This window comes from Populus nigra, chromosome 16, assembly GCF_951802175.1.
Source record: "Populus nigra chromosome 16, ddPopNigr1.1, whole genome shotgun sequence".
In the NCBI taxonomy this organism is placed as follows: domain Eukaryota; kingdom Viridiplantae; phylum Streptophyta; class Magnoliopsida; order Malpighiales; family Salicaceae; genus Populus; species Populus nigra.
The window spans coordinates 7,332,580-7,350,215 of record NC_084867.1 but is presented as its reverse complement, the minus strand read 5'-3'; the positions used below and the strand labels follow the sequence as shown (position 1 = coordinate 7,350,215).

At 32.5% G+C, this 17,636-nt stretch overlaps 2 protein-coding genes across 3 annotated transcripts in view; one reads left to right on the top strand and one right to left on the bottom strand.

The window, feature by feature from the left end:
* Window positions 1–335: 335 nt before the first annotated feature.
* On the top strand, window positions 336–2,657 carry LOC133675028 (RING-H2 finger protein ATL43). Its single transcript, XM_062096293.1, has one exon. It carries the CDS (start codon window positions 815–817, stop codon window positions 2,117–2,119), a length of 1,305 nt encoding a protein of 434 aa, XP_061952277.1. The 5' UTR covers window positions 336–814; the 3' UTR covers window positions 2,120–2,657.
* Window positions 2,658–14,744: 12,087 nt separating this feature from the next.
* The window catches only part of LOC133675911 (DExH-box ATP-dependent RNA helicase DExH14), a 36,938-nt gene continuing 34,046 nt past the window's right edge, over window positions 14,745–17,636 (bottom strand). For both annotated transcript variants that reach the window (XM_062097464.1, XM_062097465.1), the window contains 4 exons: window positions 16,960–17,130; window positions 15,867–16,016; window positions 15,668–15,799; window positions 14,745–15,143 (listed from right to left, as the gene is read on the bottom strand). In XM_062097464.1, the coding sequence (XP_061953448.1) occupies window positions 15,042–15,143; window positions 15,668–15,799; window positions 15,867–16,016; window positions 16,960–17,130 (555 nt within the window). In that variant the 3' untranslated portion in view covers window positions 14,745–15,041. The remainder of the gene's footprint in view (window positions 15,144–15,667; window positions 15,800–15,866; window positions 16,017–16,959; window positions 17,131–17,636) is intronic.

Below are 17,636 nucleotides of genomic sequence, written 5' to 3'. Positions count from 1 at the left end.
ATTTTCATAAACACAAGTGATCTCTTTATATAAAATCTTCATGCGGGTCAATTCATCATACATGTTATCTAACAAGCATCTATATATTAGTTTTAAGTATTATTTGATGTGTATATATGTGTACATACTACTATCGTTGAATTTCATTGATCTAATTCTCTCACAAAAGATATTATTTATTTTTAAATTTTAATTGTGATTCAATTGTTATAAAGCAACGAAAATAAAGAACATCTAAAACAAAAGAGGGGGTAAAAGTTGAAACCATATAGTATAACTATGTTAATTTCAAGACATGAGTCCGGCATTCACACTTTCAGGTGGGATGAGGGAACCGTGTTTCATGATCTGTCGAGGTGAAGCATCGAACATGCGTCACGTGTTTGGCTCCTGTCTTTTAAGACCCATGTTTCGGAGATTTGAGGTTGAAATCTCTTTCCAACCAGCAAGCTAGCTGCCTCTCTCCTGCGTGTTCACTTGTTTCATCTCTCTCTCTCTCTCTCTCTCTAAGAACTCTCCCTTTTAACTCTTTTTAGAGACGATAGGCCGTTACAAACTACAAATTAAGTTCAAGCTATTCGGTTGTTGATATGGTTCATTTGTTATTTCTGATGGGTCTGTCTCCATCTCTGAAGGTAATTTAAGAGAAGGGAGCTGTGAGTATTTTAACGATATCTCAACCAGGTGAGTTAGAAGCCTTTGCCTCGTCTTCTTTGTGTTCTTATCTAAGCCCATTCCACAGAATCTTGCCGGAAAACAAACCTCCTTTTCCGGCCCAAGAGTCTCAAGCTTCCCACCATCTCCAGGAGGACACATGGGCGCTTTCAACAAAGCGTCATCAATCTTGTTCATTTTTCTTGCTTCGATTTTCTCTATTTGTTTTAGACCCTTATTTGCAGACATTAATGGAGACATTATCACACCATTAAACCCACCTACACCTCCTCCGCCCCTTTCGCAGTCAAATATTAGTAGACCAAATGAGACACCATTCAGGACAAGCATAGCCATAATTGTAGCCGTTTTAACCACCATATTTTCCGTGACCTTTCTCTTACTTCTCTATGCCAAACACTGCAAGCGTGGAAATGGTAACACTATCAGTGTTGCGGGTTACGACATTAACGATCCGAATGTAAGAGCGGCAAGAAAACACTCAGGGATCGACCGAGCGGTAATCGAGTCGTTACCAATATTTCGGTTCAGCTCACTTAGAGGGCAGAAGGAGGGACTAGAATGCGCTGTTTGCTTAACAAGATTCGAGCCTACAGAAGTTTTAAAATTACTTCCCAAATGCAAACATGCATTCCATGTCGAATGCGTGGATACTTGGCTTGACGCTCATTCAACATGCCCTCTTTGTCGCTACCGAGTGGATCCAGAGGATATTCTGTTGATTGGAAATGATGTTAACAATATCAATTACAACAATGCAGAACAAGATCCTGAATTCTTGGACATTGAAAGCGGAAAACAAGGAGACTGTTCCACCGCCGAGTCTCCAGGATTCCGGCGAATTTCAGGCAGGCATTCTTCGGCTGGTGAGAGGGTGAGTAGCTGGTTCCAGCACAAGTTAGGGGTTGTTCCTGCTGCGACGTCGTTTAGAAGGTCCTTGGACAGTTCGAGTTCGAGAAAGAAGAATATCGAGTCTGCGTCTGTGACCGTTGGATGTTTTGATCGCGGCGGCAATAGAAAGGATGGACTTCTCTTGACCATCGATGATAAAACAAGATTAGAGCATAGGATAATCGTCTCAGGTGGGTTCCACCATAGATGGAGCGACGTACAGCCGTCAGATCTACTTTATCTACGGTCAGAAATGATATTAAGTGACAGCCGTAGAATGTCGACATCGTCAGCGTCGGCATCAGTGAATCTGCAGTTGGACTTGGTAGGGGATGGGAGGCATCGGAACGGGACTGGTGGCAGTGGCAGAAGTGTAATAAATACAAGAAGCATGTCCGAATTCACGGGTTTGAACAGGTTTGCGAGCCGAAGCAGTAATAACAACAAGCAAGAGGGACAGGTAGCTGGGGTTGTTTCGAGATGGTTGGCTTGGATTTCTTCTCTCTCACAGCCAGCAGTACGGTCAGAGCGTACTGCCACTTCAGCTTCTTAGCATTGTTTTGTTTTATACACGACGGGATAATAATAATAATAATAATAATAATAATAATGCAATTAATTATTAGGAGGAGCATGGGAACAAACACTGTAGATTTTCGCTTTTTTTTTTTTTTTAAAAAAAAACTAGTGGAGTGGGAGTGGTGGCAGCAACACAGCAGGAAATTATTGTTAGCCGGGGAGCGGGGCAAGCAGGTTTTTGTCTTGCTTTTACCTTTTTTTTTTTTTTTAAGTTATAATAATTTTTATGATTTCTTAACTTAGGACTCCTAATTTTGAAAATCATGAGTTAATTCATTTATTGTAATTCTTTTTTTAATGTTTAGATTAAACTTTAATTAAAGATGAAAGATGTTTAAAGACAAACAATTGAATTAATTTTCAATATAGAGATTTAATATGTTGAATTTCTCAAACTATATGAAATAACTAATTTTTATTTATATTTTAAAATAAAATCACAAAGATTAAAATAGTAGTAGTTTACTCTTTTTTCTATTCCATAATAGCTGTATATTGAGAAAAATTCGAACGGTGCACCATCATAATAATAATAATAATAATAATAATAATAAAAAAAAGGTGAATAGCATGTTTTGAAATTAATTTTTTAAAAACAAACGGGGTGAAAAACCATTAGGTTTTTCAAACATATACACACAACAATAAAATATTATTATTATAAATATTTTATAATTTTTTATACAAAATACTTTTGTCTTACGGATTTTATCTTTACTTTATGTTTATTAATTAAATATGAAAAATAATAAATATTTATTAATAATAAATATATTTTTTACAAATAAAATTAATATTATTTTAATATATTTTTAAATATAAATACTACGATAACCAAGATTAATAATTGAAAAGAAGTAGAATCGGGAAATAGGAGCACATGGATGGAAGAAGAATGTCCAGGTACAGCTGTTATACGGTTCCCTGAAAGCATTACAGTGTTTTGTCTGTTTGCTGGTGGCTTTTTGGAGGATACAAACGGCGGGTATTGGAAGTTGATTCTTCGGTAGCCACTCTCCGGAAGCCTTCTACACTGTCCAATAGAGTCTTACTAATTTGTTTGTATTACAAGACAAAAGCTCCGAAGCACTTGAAAAAGCTCTATTAATTTATATAAAAACTTAAGAGGCAGAGCATGTTATTTATTATCACTTTGAATTCTCTGACTTAAGTGTAAATTACTTAAGTGACCATATGTTTATTTTCAAAGGAATACTTTGCATTAAATTAATTCTCTTGTTTTGCATGTTTATTGTTTTCTTTTTTAAAAAATATATCACAATGACAAAACAAACTTGCCAAAATATCACGACTAGAAACTTGTTTATAAAAATAACATGATTTAGTGAGACCAGGTCTCACATGCGCCACCAATCAAATTAAAAGACTTGTATAAATCATTTTCCATGTTTTTCAAATTCTACATTTGAAGAAAAAAAAAGGGTCTCGTCCAGGTTCACCCCAGTTGCCCGGGTCATGGGTCGACCAGCCGGGTCACCGGGTTTGACCAGATTGTTTTCCCAGCCGGTCTTTTAGTAAACCCAGACCGGTCCAGTCACCGGATCGACCGGATCCCGGGTCGACTCGTCGGGTCGGGCAGGGTTTAATAACACTGCCCTTACCCCTCCCTCACCTCTTGATCTCTCTCAATTGCGACAACTCTCTCTCCATAATAACAGAACATGTTTTTCTCTTTTGTTATCGTGTCCTTTCTCTTTCCCTCTCTCTAGTTGTGACAGCAAGTACAACCACCACCGCCACCATCATAGCCACTTTAACACACCACCACTGCTCACAACACCCCCCCTCCCCCCAATGATTTCAAGTATAGTCCACCTTCCTCCTCTATTAATTTGATGTTTTTTATACTAGTTTTTTTTTATATTATTATGTTAGGGTTAGGGTTAAGTGTTTTTTTTTAGTTTAGGGTTTTGCTAATTTTGGTTAAATTAAATATAAATTATATTACTTAACTATAAAATACATTAATTGAGTTGATAAGTTACATTATTTATAGAAAAAGCTGATGAATTACGTTTTTGTTGATTATGTTAAAGTTGGGGTTTTTTTTTAGTTTAGGATTTAATTTTTTTGGTTAAATTAACTATAAATTATGTTAATTAGCTTAAAATCACACCATTTGAGTTGATAAATTATATTATTTAGGGAGAAATTTTATGAATTGTGGTTTTGTTGATTATGTTATGGTTTCTGTTTTTTTTTTTAATTTAGGTTTTTGTTGATTAAAGTTTTGATGAAATTATGTAACTTGATGAATTTGCAATATTAATATATTAGCGTTGGATTTTTGCTGTGTTGTTTCATATAATATGTCTTTTAGTATAGGATTATTATGTTATTATGATGATATTATTGTCAATACCAACAATGTTATCTTCTACTATGAAGGGGTAACAAGTTCCTCACCACTAGATGAAACAAGTCAATAATCACGTATATCCTTATACTTTTACTCAATTCATCGATCACCACACATGTATCCTTAGGCTTACCATCAATCCATTATTATTTATTGTCTACATTGTACCATATTTATATACAATATTGCTTACATAGAACCCTTTATATTATAGTTGGCATACTCTCCTTGCGAGAACACAACGTCGCAACGACAATTCCCGAGTGGTGTTTTTTTAGAATGATCTTTGGTTTAGTTGGGAAGTCGTCACCTAGTATTACAGCTACTAGGAACACTAACTGAGTTTTTTAGAGACTCAAAGCAAGGAACTTATTGCTTAAAGAAAAGGTATTAGCACCCTTAATATACCTTACCTGAGGTAAGTTGCACTGTTTTTATTTGTTTACTTTGGTCTAATGACATCTATCTTTACTGACTTGCTATGACGGGTATGCTATGATGAACAAACTCTAATTTTCTAGATCAAGAACTTGGTCTGGAAAGGTGAAATATCCTCAATTATTGTTGAGGCTTTTTTTGGGGGAAAACTAGAATTCTTTTTTTTTTGTAATGTCATTCCGAATAATATTTTAGATAAAATTTCTTTTAAATTTTATCATTATATTAGAAGTGAATGAGTTGTATTATTCATAACAATATTTTGGATATTAACCTTATACAGGTTTCTTATCATTATATTAAAATGAGTCATAAAATTATTATCCCTAATAATATTTTAGATATTAATTTCTTTTATGTTTTTTATCTTTATATTAAAAGTGAATAATATTTTCTTGCCAAAAAATATTTTAAAATATTTTTTAAATATTGGCCAAAATCCTTTGGAATTTTACAAACTTGTTGTAAAATCCAATGCAATATATTTTTTAAAACAATGCCAAAAGTGTTTTAAATTTTCTTTAAAATATACTCAAAATAAATTTAGGATTTTTGGCCATATGCAAAAAAATATATATATTTATATTTTTTAGGCTTTATTTAGTAAAAATCTCATTTTTTTGTAATGAAACTAACCAAAATAAGCCTAAAGGGTATTTGCCAAATACATTCTTAAATCAAAAGACCCTTGAAAAAAAAGTGGTTAAACCAAACATGGTATAATTCCTTTTTTTTACTCGACTGGGTTGACTCGAAATTTTTGGTTTAACCATAAACCGAACCAAAAATTTTGGTTTGACCCAAAAACAAAGTGAAAACAAAGACAAAAAAAAAATTAAACTTGCCAAAAACACAAAAACTCATAAAACTTCAACAAAACAGATCAAATGCATAAAAAATAAAGAACATGAAGAATACCAAGCTTGAACCTGAATAAACTCAGCAACGTGGGCTCAGTTGCTCAATATAAAAAGCACATTCGTGTTGGAAATCATGTGAGGAATAAAAATCTAGCATCTAATCTTTTTAATTTTTACTAAAAATTCATGATTTTGTTAAAATGAGTTTCGATTTAAAACCCAAACCCAAGGCTTAAAATCTATTGTAAACATATTATTTGTGCAAATAAACACTAGATTACTTGTTAATTATGCCCATAGAAGTGTTCTAGGCAAGGAAATTGATCAAAATTCATCCAAATCATGTAACTTAGACAATGTTCTTGGGAAGAATATGAAGAACACGAAGAAACCTAAAAAACTAAACCCAGCAAATGTGATATTCAAATCAAGCCCAATATGGGTAAACCAAAGGTATAGACATGTTAGGAATCATGTAAGGATCAACAATCTAGCATTCATTTACTTCAATTTTCAACGAATCAACATGATTTGGCCAAAAATAGGTTTCAACACCGAAACCAAATAATAGGATTTAAACGCATTAAAACATGTTATTGATGTGAATTAACCATAAATTATTGACTAATCAAGTTCAAGGAATAGTTCTGAGCAAAGAAATAGACTAAAATTGATTCAAATCATGTAGCTAAGGCAATGTTCTTCGCAAGAACGCGAAGAACATTGCCCAACCAAAACCCAACAACATGCCTGGAATGCAGCCACTATCAAGCCTTTAAAACTGGCATTTTTTGCTTCTAAAACATGCTTTTTTTATCCCAACAGGTCACCCTAACATATACAAACATATTTGAATAAAAAACACTAACAAAAAATATCAAAACATGAAAATCAAGCTTGAGGTATCAAACCCAAAACAATAACTTAACACAACCTAAATATTCATGAAACATGGATTCAAAATTGGCTTTTTGAAACCATTTTATGCAAGAACATGCATAGCAAAGCTAAGGTAAACACCCTTGCATTAACATGCATAAGTTAGGTCAAAATACAAACTAAAACAATATTATATATATTCAAGGATAATTTGAAAAAAGAAGAAGAAATAAAGCTCTCTATATATATAAACTTAAAACAACAATATGTTTCAAAACATAAAAAAACTTTAGAAATAACAACACTAAATGGAAAACACATCATCAAAGAGATGAATGCAACATTTTTTATTAATCATTTCAAAACTCTTTGCTATGCTTGTAAATATAAATATAGAAAAAAAAACAACTAAAGCAGACCACCAGGGCTTGCTTTTAGATTAGAAAGGTACCTAGGATAGTTACTCCCTTCTTCTTCTTTTTTCACTCCTTTTCTTTTGATTTTAGGGGGGGTATTTATAGAGTTTTTGGGAGGATTTTAAATTTATTCTTGACCCTTGATCTTAAGGGAAGGGTTTTGAACCTTTGATAAGAACTTATAAGAAGCATTTGAGTGTGAATACATGAAAAAAAAAGCTAGTTTTTTTACACAATTAGGTTTCATCCCTGGATGACTAAGTTGTCCACTTTCAAGGCTTTGTTGGAGTAATTCATCGTCCCATACGACCACCTGGAGTTGGTAGATGAGGTGTACACCTTTCATTTGAATCCAACATTACTCAATTTGGAGGTATGTAGCTCCACATTTATTCATTTGAAGTTGCTAACTCAACCAGCCAAAATTGTCAGAGCTAATGGGTTGTCTACTTTCGAGGCCTTTTCGAAGTAATTCTAATGTCATCGTAGCTTGTGACCACCTGAAATTCGTAGAGGGGATGCACACCTTTCATTTGAATTCGTCCTTGCTCAATTAGGAGGTCTATAGCTCCACATTCATTCGTTTGAAGTTGTCAACCTAATCAGTCAAATTTATCAAAAACAGAGGTCAAGTCGACCGAATGGTGTGTCACTCACCTTCTCTTCTTTAAGTTTGAACGACAAGTCGTCTGTGTGGGATTAAAGTTTTTAATTTGGGATTTGATATTTTTAATTGAATCCCTATTCTTCTAATTTTTTTAAATTGCACTCCTAATTGCCTCTAAACTTTTAATTTCTTACAATTTCACTCATGATAAACTCAATTGACAACCCCTAAGTTGATTGCTTTTTTCATTTTAGTCATTGGTTCTGAATTTGTGTATTTTGATCCTCAATTGACCAAACAACTTTCAATTTCTTTAATTTGGCCATTGATTTGGTTAATTTCAGCCCCTACATTCATGCATCTTTTTCAATTTAGTCCTTGGTTTTGGATTTCTTTAATCAAGTCCCTAATTATCCATCAAACTTCTATATTTATGCAATTAAGCTATTGATTTAACCAAATTAACTCTTAAAAATTTCAATTCGACCCCCAGATTTTAACTTCTTCTAATTAAAGCCTAAATTGACTTAAAAAAATAAAATTTTCTTGCAATTAAGCTCTCTATAAATTCAATTAAACCTAGAAAAATTCTAATTGAGACCTTAAACATCTAATTTTAAATTTCTCTCCTCAAATTGAATTTTCTTTGTCAATAGAACCTTCCTTGGACATTCTGGTATATACTGTCAAATTTTTCAATCGTGCATATTTGATTCTCAACCATTCTTCAATGATTCATTGGGCATTCTGGTATACTCTTCTTACTGATATATTTTTTTCAAATTTTCTTCTAATTTTTTTATTTTTTTGTATTTTATTTTATTTTTCTTTTTGGTTATATGGGGCCCTAAAAAATAGGTAACAATAGATGCTCTTTTTTTACAATACTTATGGAGCAAAAAGACTAATTAAGTGCTTTGCATAAAAAGTTTGTAAAGACAAATAAATTGTTCTTCAAAACTAAACTTCTTAAACCTTTTAGTTTAATTGATCTGAAACCCTATTTATTGCTCTTGTACCTTAATTTTTATCCACAAACCTTTCAAATATTAAACATCACAACAATAAGATTTATCAAAAATCAAGTTTGCTTTCCACAATTTATAAACTAACAACTTGATCTTTGTTAACAAAGTTCATAATCTTGTCTTAACTTCTTCTCTCCACTTCAACTCACCCTTACTCATCTAATTTTTAGAATAATACAAGTTTTATCAATTAATAATGTCAGCCTTTTTATCTTTCCAAAATCTCTTAAACTTAGAATTTAGCCAACTTTGACATCAAACACTCCATCCATTGCATCTTTCCAAATTCATTACTTCATCATGTTAATTTTCTTAACACTAACATGTATTACAACCATTAAATCCATAAGCTATCATATCCATACTCCAATAAATGTCATTTCATACTTTCCAAAATATTCACACAACATATAATTCATGCTTTCTATCATAACTTTCATTTTAAATTCAATCACATAACCTTACGCATCAAAAGACATGTACACAAAATCCATTAGTTTATTTTAATTTTTTTTTCTCATCTCTACTAATTACCCCACAACCATTTATGATTAGAAAACCCCATTAGTTTATTTCAAATTTTTTTCTCAAAGTTTCCACTTAAACAACTATATTACATAATCCAACTTATTTTTCACACAAATAGCATTTCTTCATCCATAATTCAACAAAACCTAGCCCCTCCTTCAAATCAATTTCAAAATTAATTACCCTTTCAAACTCAAATTGATGATAATTTCCATGGTCCAAAGCTTCTCTTTCCCCTTTTCTTCTTTAATCTTTCATTTTCTCTCTGTATCCAAATCTTTTTCTCTTTATCTAATATTTGTTTTTTTTGTCAATAATCTCTTATTTTCCCTCTTTGCTTCCATTATCTCCCCAAAACTCTCCATTTATTGTGAATGTTCAAGGATAATTTGAAAAAAGAAGAAGAAATAAAGCTCTCTCTCCTCTAGCGATGACCAACTTCTTAAAAAGAAGAAGAAATAAAGCTCTCTCTCCTCTAGCGATGGCCAACTTCTTAAAAAGAAGAAGCTGGACTTTCCTAGCCAATTACAGTTTTGCCCTTACTTATTGTCCACATGTTGTTTTCGGCCACCGGTAATTTTGTATGGCTTTTTTGAACTCTGATTAACCTAGAATTTTAAACCATGTTATACCAACATGTCAGGAGACTTCATGTAAAATTTTAGCTCGATATGACAGTCAAGTTCAGAGTTATGCTTGATAGCGTAAAACTGGTCAATAATTGATTTTACATAAAAAATCTAAATTTTCATGTTCCATTCTTACATGGATCATATAAGTTGTTACACTAAATCCTTGGGATGATATACTTATTTTTTCTTTTCATTGTTTATTTCTTTTACAGACTTATTATAGTTTCACGATAACGTTACTAATTTTTAACTAAGGTTTACACCAACATTTTTTCATGTAATTCTTTATTAACTGTTATTCCTCATTTTCATTATAATTCTTCATTCTCAAAACATATTTATTTTAAATTTTTCTAATTCTTCTATTTGTCAAAACCTCATTACCAATTTCATCAACCTTGTGAATTGTAAACTAAATTTACCAACATTATGATTTTAAACTAAATTTATTAGTCCTCATTTTAACTTCATCAATACCTTTAAATTTGCTTACGAATGCTATCCCCTCCATTTACACATCACATGTGTTTTTATTTCCACCATTTATTTATTTATTTTCATCCCGAGTTTTCATTACTCGTTGAAGTCTTATTACCTTTAATTATAAGTTAACGCAAGGGTTTACATGAACACTCAACCCAAAATCCATACCATACTATGGCCAAAAACCTTATTAAAATGTTTTATACTCTAGTTTTTGTTTTTCAATAAGAAGAAACAATACAAAAACTAATGACTTGGCTCAACATGGATCATGATACAAGACAACCTTCAATAATTATCTCTATCAAAATCATTGATTGATCAACCATAATTGATATCTAACATGATTGTCATAACAAATAGAGCAATGCAGATTTCATAATTGAAAATGAAAAAGACAGTTAAACAAAATTGTTGCTAAAATTTTCTATTAAATACAAGCATAAAATCTTAAGACCATGCTAAAAGATAGTGTTCTTGAAGGAATTGAATGATCGACTTGGAGATCATAACCATAAAACACTCCATTTAGTTCCTTTAAGAACTCTATCTTATAGCATGGCATTCTAGTAAGGGTTCGATCAATGATCAATCAATAGTTTAGTTTCATATGTGAATTGATTTGTATCCTGGTATACTAGGTAATGAACACCTCCCTTCATAATTTTGGCAATAATCATATGTGAATTGATTCGTATCCTCTATAAAGAATATTGATTCTTGGTTAATGGTGGTAGTTTTTAAGAGTTCAAATCTATGGATGATCTATTCTTTAATGAATTTGATAACTATTTCTCAATTAATCAATTAATAAGGAAAGCTTCAACTCATTTGTTGAAGTAATCGGTGGAAACTAAGATGTAGTTATGTCCACTTGATGATGGAAAATGTATCTTGCCAATAATTTTCATTGTCCAACCTTTAAATGATCATGGTTTGACCATTTCATTGAGTTCATTAGAAGGTATGTGTTGGATTGAATCAAACTATTGATATTCTTAGCATTCTTTTACATAACTAGCACAATCCTTGGTTATGTTTGGCCAATGAAAGCCATGGTTTATGATAAGCCACCTCATTTTATTGTCAGGATAGTGAGCTCCATAAAGCTCTTCATGAATGTCAAACATGACTAAAAAAACTTCTTTTAGTCCTAAGCATAAAAGCAAAATTTTAGTTTTATATCTTTTGTATGATATATCTATTAGAAATATATAATTAACTACTTTTATTTTGAAAGATCTTAAATTTTATGTGAACGATCTTGCAAAAAAGTTATAAAATCATCTTTCTAATCCTTACGTGGATCAAGAGCACTAGTGTCATTAAGATGCTTTGCTCATACTTATTTGAAATTTAGCAGCAATTATATTTTTATTATCTTTATCATTCTTTACCATAGAATCTACATTACTTTGTTTGTCATTACAATTCTATTGAATATCACTTATGGATGATCAATCAAAGATTTTATCAGAGATAATGCCATGACTATTTAAGGCATCTTGTACCCTAATTCATGTTGAGCTAAGCCATCCTTCCACTAAAACTTTAATAAAGTTTATGACTACATTATGGTATAAAATTAGGTGAGAGTGTTTACACTTATATTCTCCATATAATTGGTTGATAATAAATAATAAATCTCTCCCCGATTCTATTAGTATTTCTAAGCCTATTATTACAACCTTATATTCTACAAGAAAAATTAATCCAAAATGATAAAATCATCTTATGATCTATTGATGATCATTAGCCAATTTATCATCCTTATTTCTACCTAATTTTTTTCCTATTTTTTATTATTGTTTTTAGAAAAATCAAAATTAGTAAAAAACAACAACAAAAAACCTAAAAAATATGTTCTTGACGCATGTGCGTTGTTTTCAGTGTATTTTCCAAATAATTTTAAATAATAAAAAAGGAGAGAAAGAAAATAGAAAAAGAAAAATGCCTTTATTTTTTAGTGATCTAATTATAATTGTGGAAATGAGAGGACCAATTTGAAATTTAGAAACCTTCTCACCAAGCAACCCATTTTTTTAATCAAATGATCTACAATCATTCTCTTAATCTAAGAATTCATTTTTCTTTGCTTTGTTTTCAAGTTATCAAATGAATGGTTGAGATTTATTCTTAAAATTCAACAGTTGATCTTGGTTTGCTTTGCCTTCAAGCCAAAAAATTTTATTTACCTATAAATATATAGTTATACCACACACAAAAAGAGATGAAATTTTAGGAACCAGAAAATAAAAATAAAAAAAGATTCCCACACTTTTCTCTCCAAATTTCCCACAAAAAAAACCTATCCCCAAGACCTGAACCTAAAAATTTAGCTAGGAGAGTGGGGGTATCATCTCTTTTTCCCTCTCATTTGTCCTCCCTATCAGCTCCAGCCGAACACCCTTGAGCCAAAACTCCCTCTTACCCTTCTCCTCCTTACCCATTGACAACCGCTCACTTCTCAAGACAACCACACTAACAAACTCATCAACCAGCCTTGACAATTAAACCCAAATCCATTTCACCTTTCCAGCTTCTTTTTTCCTATTATGACAATCCATCTTCCTTGCTGCAACAACAAACCCTCTCTTTTTTAGCTAACAAAAACTTTCAACCCAACCCAGCAGCTAACAACACACACTTCAATTTTTTACCGATTTGTTGCAGGCCTGACAACTCTAGCTTCACGATTTCCCTATCTCTCTACACAACAACGACACCATCAAGATCTACACAAATATAAGCACAACCCCTCTCTTTCTTTAGTCTTCTCACTACCATCATGAATCCTCTCTATAATCGCAAGTACCACTAGCAACCCACACCGACAGCTCCCTCCACAAACGCCACTAACCATTTCCATCGTCGCAACCACCTACTACCGATAATGTTAGCCTCTACCACGCCTCTCCCCCACTATTTATGGTTGAAGCAACGAGAAAAAAAAATTGAGAAGACAAACTCGGAAATAGATATGTGAAAAAAGTAAAATTAAAATAAAATCAATTGTTTGTTGCGTTTTGTTCCCTTTGCAAGTCACAGTGAGAGTCACCGCTAGCACAGGGAGTAAGAAGAGAGGAAATCACTCCAAATCCACCTATTTTTTTCACCGACGACAGCACATGAACCCAAGTACCGCCAGTAGTGGTGTTGCGTGGAGCAAACACACCGTCACTATTCCACCACAATTCCACCACTTCTAGAAGCTTCTCGGCATTGTCCTTGAGTTTCCAAGGACTTCTCCCAGATTATTTTGTGAATTTTAGGTAGCTTATTTTTTTAAATGTTAAAAGTTTAATGTGTGTTTTATGTATTTTTAAATTTTGAACTGTTATTGTTTGTAAACATATAATTGTGAGGTGTGTGAGTAAAAAATTATAATAAAAAAAGGAATGTTTGTGTATTTGTATATTTTTGTATGTTTTTTAATGTTTAAAAACATAAAAAAAAACAAAAAGAATTAAACATTTTAATTGTATCTGCTCATGTCTCTCAAAAATATATAAATCATGTCTTGTTCAAAAGACATATAATCACTAAAAATTTCATTTATGAGAATTAATGGTCAATATTTAAACATAAATATTGAACCTACAAGTAAAATTGATATTTAAATATTAGGAGTTAACCAAAAAATTCTCAAAGTTATTTTAAATATTTATCAATTTTCATTGAGAGTATTTACAACACATGTTGGGAAAAACTCATCTGTTTTCCAAGATAGATGAATCCTGTCAGGACATCTGTATAGATCTCTTCCATAAGAATTTGTTTGAGCACATGATCCTATAATAAAATCCTAAACATCAGATTTATTCACACGAATAAATCTTCATCACAAGCCATAGATAAACTACTAATTAGAAACTCATAAAACCATACAATGCAATTGACCTCAAATAAAATGCGCTAAAAATGCTAATATCAATTACAATCAGTCTCTCATCCTTAAATATCTAATAAAATCAATACATCTAGATTTCCTAATGATTTTGAATTAAATAACTAGGAATAAACTCCATCAACCCCTAACACCACGTGTCCACCATCCTTATGATTGAGTTTAGTTACCTTTTGTTATGTCTATCGATTATGTCATTCAAGCTTTTTGAACTTAAAAGGGCTTTGGCTTTCATTACATGCCAATATGTTTATCTGCACGTAGAGGATTATCACGATTACTTTTCTTTCTATTTTATGTGTTCATCTCTCAATTTTTTTTCCTTGAACTCTTATTTTCTCCCTACTTTTTAATTGTTCTCTTCATTTTCTTTTCTCCTTTTTTATATCCACCTTTCCTTATTATACCAAAAATAAAATGAAAATTGATTTGAAAATCAAATAAAACTAAAATAAAGCACTCTTTTTATTTAAAAAAAAAAACACATGGAAAATGCCTAATATAATTATTTGTGGATTTTTGGGTATTTAGAAATCAAAATTGGAAACTTGTTTCATAAGTAAGGGTAAAAAACTAGTGCCTACAGCAACTTTCTGACCACACCAGATCTATAAATAAAATCCTCAAGTTGTGAAAAACTCCATGGTATCCGCCTTTGAAGGGATGCAGTTTATATAACGCACTCCCACAAATATTGGTCGGAAATTCACGAATGTGTTGGATTGAGAAAATTCTTATTCAATCACCTGCTTCTGTTTGTTGAGATTTGATAAGTTCTTCAACTGAATGTTCTTGCTCAAAACCAATGTAACAATCTGAAACCAGCATCAATTTCATCCCCTGAGAAAGCCAACATATCCCAGTGAATTCACAAACAAAAATATAGGAATATGCGGCAGAAGTCAGAAGAGTGCAATAGTCTTTCAAGATGCTCACATGGGGGTGTTTCAAACAACACACTAACATAGCAAGGAACTACCTCCACACAAACTCACTACGGAAATATTTTCAGCATAATCATTGAGGTATATCGTAAAGAAAGATACTTGGAACCGGTCTTGGCCAATCAGGGTCTAGGAATGGTGCAAATCACCGTATATTTCATGATCTCCTCGTAGTTCTTTTTATTTGCAGAGAAAGGGCATGGATTAAGCATTGAGTTTTTTTTAAAACAGTATAAATCCAATTTTATGTTATTTTATTTTTTTGAAAAACAAGATCCTGAGAGGGGAAAAAAAAACAGATCCCAACAATAAAAAAAACCAATTACATACATGATGAGTAAAAACCATTACTTTAAAGGAAGGCTCCCGACAAACAAAAAGAATGCCAATTAACATGACTTTAATGGAAGGCAAATTAACCTGGACAGAAGTTAATGTTGATGGCAACTCCATATGGGTCACCAAGTGATCTGTGAAAGAAACTCTCTTCAAAGCATATAGTTCAGAAGTGGATGTGTTACCAAGAACTAGCCACCATGCTTCATCTTTCAGCTGTAAAAATAAAAACAAGCTTAGTCTGTTTACCAACTAATGAACAGAAAAGAGGCAAACCATTTACCTTAGGGAATCGGGGAGTGAAAGCCCTTGATCTATTTTGCTTGCGATTCGTCTTCTCCAATTTTATTTTCAGAGCGAGAGATTTTTTGCCATCAATGTCCTTTTTCTCAACTCTTAACTTCATTCGAATGCAGGGAAAGTTCTGCAGATCCTAAAAAAAGAACAGAAAATAAAGGTTGAATAAAATGGATGGTTGCATGCATAATGTTAACAGTCAGACAAAAGTTTTGACTGATGTATATAATTAAGAAATTCAATACATATATGAATGTGTATTTATTTAAGGTCTAACTTCTCCAAGTAACTTTTAACATTAATTTGCTCACATTATGCCATGTCTCTCCAATATCCATTACTAAAGCTATATGGCTGCCTTCCTATCTGCAACATGGAACTCCTCACGTGGACAACTTTCTAAAACAGGTGACACTTGTAAGGAATGTCCAACAAGTTCCTGGCTCAATAACTTCATCTCTGACCTCAATGTGCCCGTTCCTAATTGTCTATGATAAATATGCAGCAACTAATTTATGCTGCCCATGTATGGATGTCTCTCTGTTTCTTTTTTTACTAGTAAAAAAAATAAATTAATAGGCATATGAACTTCTCATCATGCATGAAAAACCGTATCAATCAAAACCAATTTTAACCCTTTAAGAGAGCCAGTGATGGTTGCAGGGGAAGAGAATTTAGATGAGCAGACTCTGCAACTGTAATCTTCCCATTTGTCATCATGAACACACAAAAATAGCCCTAGAAATCATCCTCATGTAAAAAAATTTGTAGTGGATTGGTGGACATCCATGTTAGCCACTTAACCTCTGCTTAGATGAGATCAATCACATCCTCAGAGATGCAATCAGAGTGGATTGGATGGTTTCTGTACAGCCATACTGATAAATCTATAGTCAAGAAGAGCAAACCTGGTATCCTTAAGCCCTCCATGCACAAACAGCCCCTTGTAGAGTTTGCCAATAGTAGGGCATGTAGAGAAATGTGATTGGCAATGGATCCCATCCCCAAAAGGGCCTGTGTACGTGTTGTGTGTTTTCCATGCATAAAAAGGTTGCACAAACATCTAAATGGTTGCTAACCTGATAAAATCTTGAAGCAGGAAAATTTCCAATCATGGCCTGCAAAGTTGCCCCAGGAAGATCCAATAGTTGTTGCACTGTAGATATTCCTCTTTTTCTTAGTGATTGCTGAAGATCTTCGTTCATGCATGGCAGCATCCACAACGAAGAATCCTTATCGAACCATAAGCCCTGGGAAAAGCACAAGTGTGTCAAAAAGGGGATGAGGAAAGCAATGTTTTCAATTCATCACATCAATTGTGTTAAGAAGAATCATAAACAGCAACAGCATGGATGAAGAAAACAAGTGATTTTTGCTATATATCTACCACATGGCACATCTGTTCCTACAATTGTTGGCAGAATAATGCCGCTGAGAATCTCCAGAAACCATGATTTTTGCTTTCCATCCATCTTCGCACTTTTTCTGCTCTCTAATTGCCATGTGCAGGACCTTATGCAAGCCATGTCTGTTGCTTACTAGGTTAGCTCTCTCTTTGTGTGCATGATGTCTCAAAAAAATAAAACATATCTTCCCTTCCACCAAAGAGCAACAGAGGATACACTCTTTTTACTTGTTCTTATATTCATTCTTCAGCTATTTTTTTTTCACTTGTACAATCTTTGCTAATCCTTTTTATTCTAGCATAGCTTTAATAATTTTACATAAATGCAAAATACTATAAATTTTTAGTTGA

What these genes read in the sequence shown, in the direction of transcription:
- LOC133675028 (XM_062096293.1), top strand. Translation starts at nt 815, where the DNA reads ATGGGCGCTTTCAACAAAGCGTCATCAATCTTGTTCATTTTTCTTGCT.